Below are 13,340 nucleotides of genomic sequence, written 5' to 3' on the forward strand. Positions count from 1 at the left end.
TAGAATGCGTCTTGGGGACAGATATTCCAAACTTTTTACATCTCTTTTCTTATCTGCCACTTATCTGGGCTAATTGTAAAGTTCTAAGCATAAGGCAACTTTTAAACTATTTTCTTTTTTAAAACATCGAAAATTCTGTTTTGTCCTGTAGGGTTTTAACAGGGATAGCGGCCATTTTGAATTTCAAATATCGGTAAATGTTACGTGATTTGTTTCGCTAGGATCAAATTTTTCACGGTGACCCCCGATTTGTTTTGCAAATTTGCATTTTACTTCGTGAGAGAATGGTTGACAATTTCATTGAGGAAACTTTGAGCAAACGTTTGATCATTTCACTTACGAGGCGTATACTTCTAAAAGTTTTTGGTGTTGCCCTTTATCCAATAATAAAGGACCAGTAGTGAAACTTTGGACATTTTGTTATGACTGTCAACTGCTCTTTCTTGTTCTACCATCAAAATCATGTCAAGATAAACAGTATCCCGCTTGTCAACTTATCTCTGTGTATGTGTTCTGTGCATTGATATTGTTGACACAAAGCTCTTGTCCCCATTTTAATTCACAATGTTATGAAAAACAGCTAGTGCATTTCACAAAGAGAGATACTGTACTCACAGCTAAAAGGGTTAAATATGTTTTAGGGGTTTAACAAGACATTTCAATTGGCATAACAAAAACAAATTGTTAAAACAATTATAGGTTACAGCTACACTGGCCCTTTAAAACCTAGGTAACAGCTATGGTGTCTCTCCTCAAGAACAATCTATTCGGAATATTGTTGTCACTTCATCAGTTGAGATTAGTAATTAACAAAAGACCTGGCTGTATGTGGAGATGCCAATATCCATAATTGTAAATTTTGACAGGCAATGACATCGGTGATGCATTTTGCATGAAAAATCAGCTGATTCAGAAAAAGATATTACTGGTATTTGTCACTGCTGCTTTTGAAGCAGAAGAGCTGTAGAGGCGTGTTTCCTCTCATTCTCTTATGCTCTCAGTTAGGTCCATGTCTAAAATCTCTGATTAGTTGAGAATCTAAAGATGGTTAAGGTGAACTGGAAACAAAGTTCCTCATGTCAGGACTATGTGGACGTAGAGAAAACATTACAAGATCGACCGTGGCATCGCCAAGGATTCGACTCGACGTAATTTTATTACACCATATGAACGTAGAATTAAAGCTCGCTGTATCAGTTTTTGACCGCTGAATACATGATAATGCCATGTGGTCGTTGGGATATAAGAACCAACCTGTACAGATGCTTATCTACGGAGCCCAGTACGTTACGTTACACACTGTGTGTGTTCAAAATGGCATCATTAAATATATTCAGTCGAATAAAAACAACGGTTGAAATTACAGAATGACAAAGAAGCAATTTGTCACAGTAAAAAAACAGTAAAATGTTTTCAAGTTGGCATGATACAAAAACGCACCAATGTCGCTGAAGCATGTACGACTGGCGGTGATTAAAGGTGCATCTATGGCGTTAGATATTAATTTTTGGAATTTCAAATGAGAAATGTATGCTGTAGGTTTTCAAAACCATTGGCTATTTTAGTGCACTGTCCCCACTTTCATCAGTCACCTTGAAATCTGATAAGTTTTCCATCGTGGTTATCAGCTTTTTGTTGGTATAGTACTGAGTGGAGACCTCGGCAAAGGTCGTGGAAGGTTGGAAATAATTTCGGTTTGTTGTCGGTATCCGCCAGTAACATATATTTAGTGCGGTTTTTGCGAAGAACGTTTTCGGAGCAGGGAGATGGGTAAGCAGTGGCATAAAAACCACACAAACTGTATTTCTTTGAAGTCAACGTTAAATTATTTTTGTAAACATACAACGGAGAAAACAGATATTTTAGGAATGTTGAGTAGCAAAAATAAAGCAAGAACCATTTCATATCAATGAATAATACTGGTACAGATTGAAAACACTTTTTTTGCTAGAAAACATCATAGTTGATAGTACAGTTATGTGTGGATTGTTGAAATTATTTTGTCCTTGGATTAAGTGGGTTGCGTGGGTTATGCCGTTGCATGTTTTATTTTGTTGATGGCAACTGCATGGAGGCGATGATGTGGCAGAAGGCTGAGACGCACAAACTTTTTACCCCTTCCTTTGCCATTAATACACAGTTCTTATGTATCTAAATAACTCATTCTATGATCTCGTGTGCTCTCGCAGTGTTTTATTTCAAGGATTCTTACATGTCTTGATGTCAAATACATAATAGTCCAACATTTTCATGTGTATTGCTATGTTACAATAGATATGCAGCCATTCTTACTATAGAAATGAGGAATAGGCCCAGGCCATGAGTGCCGCACAAAAGGGGTATCTAAAGTCTACACCTTAGTAACAATCGATCGATGCGTCTACAGTATGACTTCTGCGTGTTACTTCGTCGCGGTGACGACAGCAAGCAGCGCACAGCTGCTGTGCTTAGCCAAGCTGACATATCAATCAACATGGTGATGCCATGCAACCATCATTTCCGTAAATACACGTGAACAACAACTTCAATCTATGTAGTAATCCAGTACGATGCACGAGAAAAACCGCTATTAATATTCAGAGTTCCCTTAATTTTCACATTAATCCACTTTTGTCGATGACAATAAGCTAAAATGTCCAGCGGTAAACGTACGCTACTGCCGGTCTGAACACGAACTACTTCATATCTACAAATAGCTGTGGGTCCATAGCTGAGGTGTTTTCAGACGGGATTCCTGCCTTTAACGGGCTGGTTTCGACTTTTACGATAAAAACCAGCCCGTAAAAGGCAGGAATTCCGTCTGAAAACACCACAGCTATGGACCCACAGCTAATCTACAAACTACAGCACAAAACACAAAATGGCGTTGTTCCTGAATGATTAGGTACGTTTTCCTCGCCGCCTTCCATCGCTATCATGGTCACTATTACCTAACCTTCAGCGCCAAAACATTTTCTCTGTACACATTGCAGTCTTCTTCCAATCCATTTATTGTACTGTCTCCGATTTCGAGCCCATGTAATAGTTGAAAAAGATAAAACCTCAATCGCGATGCGTGACATTGATCATCTTTGTCATTAAGGTCAGCTTTGGATTCATAATGCTTGATCATGCGTCAGTGAATTTGTAACAAATTTGTGAGCAGAAACAAAACCCCGTCGTCTCCTTTATTTTCAGCTCTTCGCAATGATTTGTAAACAATTCGCTGCTTCTACAAGGACTGTAGATTTTTGACATATAACACATGGGTAAGCGTAACAACGATTTACAACAAAATTAATCTGACGCAATGTAAACCAGCCAATACGAAATCCTTTTGTCCAGGCACAACCGAATTCAAACTCTCCAGTGCAGAGGTCCTGTATACTTCCGCATACTATCGCTGTGACGACTCTCATTTTTAAACACAAAGTCTCCGGAAATGAAACCACATGAACATGAACTTTCTCGCTATAAATGTTTTACACGTTACGAAAACCCTTGAAAACTGCGATGGAAACATGACGATGTGTCTCAACGATGATCGAGACCAAGTTGCAAGTACATTACATCTTTGTATATTTCCGCGAATTAGGGAGATTGGTTTTCACTGCCTTTCTCATCCAGAAAATAGTTCGGGAAATTGACAAAAATGCACAAAATAATCATTAAAATATCTATAATTCTGCTTATACTCATTGGACTGACTTAATTTAACAAGACCCATTTTTATACCTTGAGCCAGGTTGTCACCAACTGTCAGCAACCACTGTGCAGGAATTCACGTGCTTAATAAACGGTTAACAGAAACATCAGTTCATTTTCCATCCATCAATGTATCTATCCTACTCTACAGACAGACACAAACAAACATACAATAACAGCAAGCAGGGAAACATCGAACACACACACACGTGTCAAGAAGCGCGTTGTACCTAAATGTAGGCTGACTGAGTGGTGTCTTCCGTCCATTCTGTTCACGAGATGAGAGACATATCTTCAGATGACAAAGGTGGCGCTCTTATTTACCAGTCAAAACGAGTACTCGAACGCATTCACATATAACGTGTTAGCAGATAAAATGTTGGGAAATAAAATGCAAGGTGTTTTAATTTTAAAAAGTATAGGACAAGTGGAATTCAAAGTTACTTTTAGAAGTCATTTTATAAATTCTAAAAGTTATGTGCCGATGATAGTGCGTGTTTCTTTTTCTACAGGTACATTTCAGGATTCTCTGATAAATCGGGAAAATCAGTGATGACATCATAATTCTTCCCTCTTTGAAATGCTCTTCTCTCGCGGAACACAAACATCGACCAATTTGATACGCCAATGCCAAGAAAAACTTTGCTTCCTGCGGAAATAAACATATGCAGGTAATATTAGATTTATAGAATATCATGCTTTCATGCAATTTCCATGGATGGTAGGAAGAATGTGGGGGGGGGAGGGGCATGCATGCATGTCTGTCTGTCTGTCTGTCTGTCTGTCTGTCTGTCTGTATGTATGTATGTATGTATGTATGTATGTATGTATTTATGTATGTATGTATGATGTACGTACGTATGTATGTTATGAGTGAAAATGCATTCATTTCATTCAAAATACTATATTTCCACTTTAACCCATGTGAAAATTCTGACATCCAAACAATGTACTAATATATATATATATATATATATATATATATATATATATATATATATATATATATATATATATATATCATATATATAACCTTTATCGATACCTTTGACTCATTTGGGGTTGGGTAGCCTGTTTTCCTTTTTTCCAGGTGTTAACCATTTTTTTTATGTTGGCATAGAATAATTCAACCTAACCCCCCCCCCCCGGCCGAAGAAACTTATTAGTTCCTAAGGGTACCACCCTGCGAAAGACTACATGTATTATCTCAGATGCCTTCATACAATATTTTAGCATATTTACTCGTAGTATCCAATTTTTGATAAGTTTTCTGACAGACGATATTAAAATTCCAAATTAACAGAGAAATCGGTCGACTTACTTGCGCATATTTCCTGCTCAATCAATGATATGAAGTAATCATCATCAGCTAACGTGTCAATGTCAGGGTTATGCAGATTGATTACGTCATCAATCATTATAACATTAGACAAATTGTGAACGGCAAACTGACGTAAAATGTTCTGAAAGAGAATAACTACTATAAACACGACTGGAACTAATTTGGGATAATTGGATAGTGAAGTAATGTTGGTTTAAACTGCAAATGTAAGCTCTTTTGCTTTTCTTTTATCGCAATACACTTGTTCTTATGGGCAATTGGTAATATTGCAACGTTAAGCTGTATAGCACCTAGCGCTTTTGAATTCTCCCAAATTAGTTCTAATCGTACTTATATGTAAGTTTGTGTGAGTAATATTCCTTTTTGCTTTTATTGTATACACATCATCCATTAAACATGCCAATAATGTACTGAACTGTATATTTTTACAAAAAGAAGACAGCATCGACAGGCAACAACCTGTCATGGCTTAAATTATAATAAGTATGAATGATTATATATATATATATATATATATATATATATATATATATATATATATATATATATATATACACACACACACACACACACACACACACACACACAATGTTTCATTGCAACACAAATTCGAAATCTTGAAAGTAGATTTAGAATCCCTGCCTTAGGAAGCACCTGGCATTCCACACGATTCAAAGCATTCAAATTGATGGAGTAAGATTTTTTAAAGTCATCAAAATTATATTTATCCCAAAGCGCATCTGTATTGTTCTATCTCTCTATCTACCTACTTTTCTATCTATCTATCTACCTATCTCTCTATCTCTCTGTCTATCTATCTATCTATCTATCTATCTATCTATCTATCTATCTATCTATCTATCTATCTATCTATCTATCTATCTATCTATCTATCTATCTATCTATCTATCTATCTATCTATCTATCTATCTATCTATGTCTGTCATTCTATGTCTGACTGTCTGTCTGTCAACCTACTTCTCTCTATTAACACCAATCCACACACACGCATAGAAATGCACATATTACAACCCTCTCAGTCGTTTTACCTCTCGAGGTTCACGTGGAGCGCTGGCAATAAAAATACAGCCGGCATTCTCCTGTGTCATTATAGATGAAATTTTTAATGCCAGACTTTCCAAGATGCTGTACTGTATTTCCAAAAGCTTACGACACCTGAGGTCGTTTGTGTGTGACATTTTACCGATGCGACATCTAGTAGAAATGAAAGCGATTGAAAGATATTAGCTATATGACAAATCAAACACATTTACATTCCAAAGCATGCTAAGGACAATACTTTTGCAATATATGTTATGTTTTAGTAGTAAAGTACACCCAGCGATGGTATACCACATGATTTTGACCAGTTTACGACGTATATGCACGAGCGATAGCGAGTGCATAAATGAAGTGACCTTGTCAAAATCGAGTGGTATACGGTCGCTCGGTTTGATTTATTGCTTTTATATCATAACAGTATATTGAAATTCTGGCGTGGAACGTCATAAACGGATATTTGCTCAAGCGGAGAGCTCGCGCGTATTCCAGCCGTGATATATCACCAATATATCACGGTTGTTTTCGCGCCTCGACCAATCAGATCGTTGCATTTGCACAACCAATATACCGCTATGATATAATCTTGGATATTTTACGCTATACAGCCGGGATGTTGACTGAACCGAAATCGATTGCATGAATGAGAGCACTTCAATCTGATGCCTTTGTCCTGTTGTTTCGAAATGGCAAATGACCTGCTCACTCTCCTTCCGCATGTAAAGGCACTGTGTACCTCGGTGTGTGTATGTGCGATAGGTAAGCCAATGTATTTGAGACATTACGGAACACCCTTACATCAAAGCATCGCTTGTAAGTTAGTCTCAAGGACTTGGGTAGTAGTGGAAGCGACAACACGAACATATTATTGAACATTTGACAGCTATTGGAAAGGAATTTGAAAGAGGAGACCAGAGCACGCGTATTAAGACGACCCTCTACCGTACAGTATTCCCTACCATAGCCAAACTCGATGAGTATGCAGACAACGAAGATGAGAAAGCAATGTTGAATGTCATGACTGGTCAGCGCTCTGAGATCATGCATAATTCCCATTTACCATGTGGAAATGCATGTCGACACCCCTGTCCGTCGCATGTTGTGTACTCACTGTTCGCCAGTCCTGTTCCTCCAATGGAAACCTAATATTGGTTTCCCGCCACACAGCCTGGGTAGCACGTCCTCAACAGCTTTCTGCAAAAACGATGTCCTCACCAAGTGCCCGTCGATGGCGTCCGACATCGCAGCTTCGTTAGGAAGTTGCACTGCTTCAAAACCTACAGGCGACACCATTACTACGCAGCGGTCATCAGCAGTTTTATCGATCTTGCTCCACGATTCTGGTATCGATTTTGGAAAAGTGACAGACGTAACATCCGGGATGTCAACATTCGCCCTGTCACTTAGCCAGTCTCTGCTGTTTTGATAAGACACTGCGATTCTCTCTGAAGATCTCCGCCGCGGATTATAAAATGTCAAAACGGTATTAACGCGTGCACCACATTCCTTTCTGAACTGTTTCACGTTAACAGTTGGCAGCAATTGGTTTAATACACTGACATTAAAGGTATCCTCAAAATGAACACTGCTGACGTTATATTTGCTGCGATGGTGTCTGAAATCTGATACAACGATACTTCTGTTTGTGAAAACCGCGAACTCAAGAGCTTTTTTCAGCTGTCTGTATTGAAAACAAGGCCCACCACCAAAAAGCACTACTGGAAATAGGAAACGATCTTGCATTGCCTGGCGTAATTTACGCGGCAGGGTGTATGAGTAATTCGTTTGCGGCGCATATTTTGTAGGTTTTGTTGTTTTCAATGCATTAGAAGCAGTTGGAGCTGAGTACGACGTCCTCCCTGATGTGGAATCCAATGCTGTTGTCACGAACATGGTCGTCGTCCAGACGTCATCCGCTACAGGAATATGTTCTGCAGCATTGTGGGTACGTAGCGAGGGGGCGGGCTGACTTGTAGAGTCACTCAACTCAGATTGAGTTGTTGAATTCGGATTCTAAAAAAGAAATGAAGAAATCAGAATTAAAAATAGAATTCAGTTTACCCGACATGCTGTTTGAAAAACACGATCGGGACTAATTCGGGATAATTAGATCTTCGTATATTTGAAATTTTCTCAAAAGTGTTTAGTGCCATATAGTTGAATGTTGCAATGTTACACAATGCTCATAGAAACAAGTGTATAACTTAAAAAGAAAAGCAGTTGAGCTTACGTTGGCAGCTTGAAACGACCTTACTTCACCATCCAATTATCCCAAACTAGTTCCAATCGTGTTAAAGGTACCAGACATATTAAACGTTTTGTCTCCCTTGCTTGTGAGGAAATCAGGTGAATACTTGTTGGCATCAGGAAATCAAAGTTGTTGGTACTGTGAAATTCAAGTTCTCTCTCTCTCTCTCTCTCTCTCTCTCTCTCTCTCTCTCTCTCTCTCTCTCTCTCTCTCTCTCTCTCACACACACACACAATGATAGCTAGATAGCTAGATAAGCTTGGTACAGCATTCGACATGGCGGTCCGTGTTACATAGCCTTTTCTTATACCCGTATATATAGGCGAAGAACGAACGTCACAGTGGAGAAGACAGTGGTTTACAGGAGAGATAAGCGTGGATGACATGATGTTATAACTTTATGGTGAATTCATTTGTCAACGACGGTCTCCTCTGTCATTACGACTAATTAACTGCTTCCTACTTAAATTTGGTCACTCAGGCCAAGAAAAATAAAAAGTTTGTTTCTCATCATCGCTCGCGTTAATTCAGACCCGCCGCGTCAACCTTTTTCTGCTCATGGGGAAATGCAATGGGGAAAAAAGAGAAAAAACGCAACGATAGTGCATAACACAGTGCTGTATAAAACAAAACTGTAAACAAAATAACTGACACTAACATTCCATTCAGAACTGTAATGCAGGCAGATAAATGCACAGCAGTGTTGCTGTAATCAATTCAGCTGTCAAAACTGTTGCTATACAATAATACTAAAGCACCACTGCTGTGCATTTATCTGCCTGCATTACTATGCTGTTGTCATGTTTTGCGCGTTCTTGTTGGCTGAAGAATAAAAAAAATTGAGAAGAAAAACAAAGCCCGCGTCACCGCATCATTTTTGGCAATATGTCGAGGATGAGAAACAAAATTTTTATTTTTCTTGGCCTTAAGGTGGCGTTGCTTTGAACTACCACACTTTTTTCAAAGCATTATTTTTTTACAAAAGATTAAATGAAAACCCCTTCATAATATATATTTTCAAAAAGCCGAGAATATAAAGTTCTAGGATTTGGACAAATGTTTACTCAGAGGATTAAAGAGTACGTTTTGGGGGTAAAAAACCGCGTTTCGTAATCATGATAAATTTGAATCAAAACGTGATACTACTTTATGAAATTTAACATGATTTGCTTGCTATGTAGAAATAAGCAACAATTTTGTTTTGCAGACCTATTCTGATACTTAAACGGCAGGGGGTTGAAAGATTAAAATTCAAAAGTGATTAAAATTTTAATAAGCGAAATCGAAATCACTACCACTCAAAATACAGAGCTTTATTGCAAAATAAAACTACCATTATAGTTTTTGAAAATTTCACAAAATGTGACCCCGCCTCTGTTTTGAGTTTTTTAAACTGCAAATTAGGGATAAAGATGCCAGGAAATTAGTCGATTTGCATAAATGTAACACTTCTTCGCACTCAACTTACGACTGCTTGTCAAAATATAAAGTGACCAGACCCATATTTAGAGCAAAAGCTTGGGTTAGTAAATTAATGAAAATTGAATAAATCCTTTCAAATACGTTACGCTGTTGCGTTAAACTCGTGCCAAACAAACAGTTGTAAAGTGCCCGAATAGCACTGCTTGGTCCGCTTCATAATCGGGGATTGAATCATTCGATTGAACAGCACGTTTATATGGCGACTAATGCTTTAAGGCTTAACAACTTAATAGGTTATTTCCTAGCATACCGGTAACTAACGTATTAATCAAGACGCTGAATCAACACACTTGTAGCAGACTGCGTAAAAGCTCTTGAATAAATATTATACTAGTTATTATACATGCTATGCCTGTATTGCCATAATGATTCTTCTATTGTTTAGACGGTACTGATAAGAACCCATATTTTAACTAGTGAAAATACGAATTATATTTTCACTGTAACCGAACTACTTACAGCTATGCGTACGCGTGACCTTATAGGTGTATGCATTCGTTGGTATATGTACGTATACATATAAATCAGCTGAGCGAATAAGACATATGTCAATCCGAAACGTCATTATGATTATGGTCAAAATTTTGTTGTTTGCAGACGATGGGCATTGTACTCAGGCACAAGTACAGTTGTACCAAAAACATAAAAACGAACGCATTGAAAATCTGTATCATTTTCCGACAGCTGTCATCGTTCACGGCCGGTCCCATGTACGGTGCAGTGTTTTCATGTCGTCTAGGCTGCTAGTGCATCATAATAGAACCGCTTTACGACAAGTTTCCTGTTGATGAACTTAAGTATCTCGGTGGTGAATTACATCGTTTACCGCCGTAAATGAGCCACAAAAATCCAACCGCACTGAAAATACTCGCTACAGACAAGGTTGAAGGTGCATATATTTCCGATTTGTACCTGTCAGTGAGATTCACAAGTCATGATCGTGTCTGGTGGCAACGGTGTGGTGCGGGCTTCAGCTGCAATGTAAGATATAGGGAAGGTTGTTAAAGGAAGTTTAGTTCTATTTAGGCAAGTCAGGAACGAAAATATACGAGCAGACGACGGAAATACCTTTGAAATGTTTTATTCGTACAGCAACAAAATCACGAACGAGTTAGACACTACAGCTTACAGTGTACTCACTTTATATTTTCCCTAATCCGCTTACTAAAATGATAAAGTCGGCATATTTGACGTCTGGGGACATGTATAATTCTTGGAGATAAACTGACAGGTACGGGTATTATATCCACTGTGCATTCATAGATATCGCAGAGCTGCTTGCTCTAACTCTATGCTCTCAGCTGTTCATACTCGATCGAGTTTGAAATCGAACACTGGCGTGGCGCGAGTATTTGGACCCGATTTTGGCGGCCTCATAACTTTCACGCAGGGATGAGTTTATGTATCAACACACGAAACACACTCATTTTACATACTCCGGCCTATGTTTTACATCCACCGTCATTTTAAACTAAAAATAAATCTTCTTCAAATTGTGAAAACCTGTATCGACATCGTAATATTTAAATTGTTCGCTTTAAAAGTGCTCCATAAACCCTCCTTTGAAGTGAAAGGCCCAATAGCGGAATAATATCAAGAAGTGATACGGTTGTCATCAACCAACTTTTTATAAGTACAGCCAGGACGAAGCAAGGTTGATTTCAGTGGATTTTGACTCGTTGCTGCACAACTCGTCAAAATTTGGACACATCACTCGAATACGACGCGGTATCGCCCCAACTTCGTGTAATAACCCCTAAATATTATACATGAATAAATATTATACTCTTTTAAACATGCCTTTTAGCGCGAACACTAGAGTGAAAATATCGGCTAAAGGATTCTAATTTCTCCAGTTACTTCCATCATTAATGGACTGATCACTGTCTTCGGCCAGAGGATGGATTATTCTTTGCGAACATTACCTTTTAACGACAGATTCAGAAGCTTTTAATAGAAACGGTCACTACCAGGAGTATTGGAAAAGTAGAATCACAGCCCTTACCAAAACCGTGGACACTGACGCGAAGAATAATGGGCTTTTTAGCTCGCTTCTAACTTGATCTCCTAGGAAGCCCTGGAGAGCTAGTTTTATACATTGTGGCCAATATCTGACGTGCACAGTGTTTAAGAGGATCTTTTCTTTTATCGTTGAAACAATGAAAACACAGCTATGACAAAAATAACCTTCTTTAACCATCACTTTATCACTTTACTCATTGAAATCAAAGCTTTTGTTATATATATATATATATATATATATATATATATATATATATATATATATATATATATATATATATATATATATATATATATATATATATATCACTTACCTTCTGCAAAACGCTTAACTTGACATTTTCAAACCTCCAGTTGAATGTCTTTCTGAACCCATGAATTGCGATGCTTTCTAACGGATACAGTACGATGAACGCTGTTGATAAAAACACGAGACCGAGGAAAATGTGTTTTTTGATATTCATGACGGAAAATCTGTCTTTTTTCTGTATCGTCTGTAACGTATGTGGAATTACGGGAGACTGTTGGGTAGCGTGATTAATGACAATCTGTTAACCCTTACTTTGTCAGTATTTGATGGTACTGATAGACGATAATTTCCTTAAATCGGCGCTATTTGGGTGCAAAATCTCCATGAAAGACCTTACCATGTCATTTTCGGTGTTAACGCACCATTATTGTTTCATACCAACCCTTCGGTAATACAAAAAAATAATCGTTTTCTGTGCAACATTATTTAAACGGAACTGAATACGAAGCAATTTTGATTTATGTACATAATAAATATCAGTGATTAATGGCGGAGAGAGGCAATACGATGTCTCATTGAAAGGATTTCGGAAATGTGTTACTTTGCAGCTGACGTTCTTAAATCCAAACAGGGCAAGTAAATAAAACGATAGTTGGAGATCGCTTACCAATTTTGGAACGCTCATGAAACGTAATCTAGAAATATGTCACAAAGTTTTAGAGGTATTTCAAAGAGCTATTACTTGTTTACCATCCGGTATATTTAAATAATACTGCGAGTATTTGGTAATATTTTAGTTTGAGAATCTTCTACTTGAGATATATAAGAAATCGTTCTCTAAGAAATATTTCAACCAATTACGCCCTAAAATAAATATACTGTTTGTAAAATGTTTCCTGTCAAGATGTTGACAAGGCTGAGTATCAGCATCGCAGGTTCTTTGTGCTCCGTTAATACAGTATATGAACAGTTAATGGATAGGGAACAATATTTCAATCCAGGCCAAAATTTCCATATTTTTTATTATTTCAGGATGAGCCGAACTGGTCTTTGTGGTAGTTTTAACACAATATAACTTGCGTATGACTTACATCCCGGCGTTGTCATTATTTCAACATTTGTAACTTTTGTCGAACGCTATTTGAATGCTACAGCTGCTTCGTACTGTACACTCTTCAAGTTATTATATATAATCCCATGACATTATTTCTCTGTTTGACGTCATCGTATACGAGTGTTTTTGGTGGAACAGT

General features: G+C 37.7%; 1 protein-coding gene across 2 annotated transcripts; it reads right to left on the minus strand.

Annotated features, from left to right (window-relative positions):
• Window positions 1-3,087: 3,087 nt before the first annotated feature.
• LOC139141964 (uncharacterized) lies at window positions 3,088-12,548 on the minus strand. Of its 2 annotated transcripts, XM_070711747.1 has the most exons (6): window positions 12,485-12,548; window positions 12,152-12,252; window positions 7,197-8,098; window positions 6,076-6,241; window positions 5,006-5,147; window positions 3,088-4,333 (listed from the first exon to the last, which is right to left on the minus strand). In XM_070711747.1, the coding sequence occupies exons 3-6, from the start codon at window positions 7,976-7,978 to the stop codon at window positions 4,191-4,193; spliced, it is 1,233 nt and encodes a 410-aa protein (XP_070567848.1). In that variant the 5' UTR covers window positions 7,979-8,098; window positions 12,152-12,252; window positions 12,485-12,548; the 3' UTR covers window positions 3,088-4,190. The 2 variants fall into 2 exon arrangements, with proteins under 2 accessions (XP_070567848.1, XP_070567847.1); XM_070711746.1 differs by lacking the exon at window positions 12,485-12,548 and having other exon boundaries at window positions 12,152-12,473.
• Between the last annotated feature and the right edge of the window lie 792 nt (window positions 12,549-13,340).

Source organism: Ptychodera flava, chromosome 10, assembly GCF_041260155.1.
Source record: "Ptychodera flava strain L36383 chromosome 10, AS_Pfla_20210202, whole genome shotgun sequence".
Lineage (NCBI taxonomy): Eukaryota > Metazoa > Hemichordata > Enteropneusta > Ptychoderidae > Ptychodera > Ptychodera flava.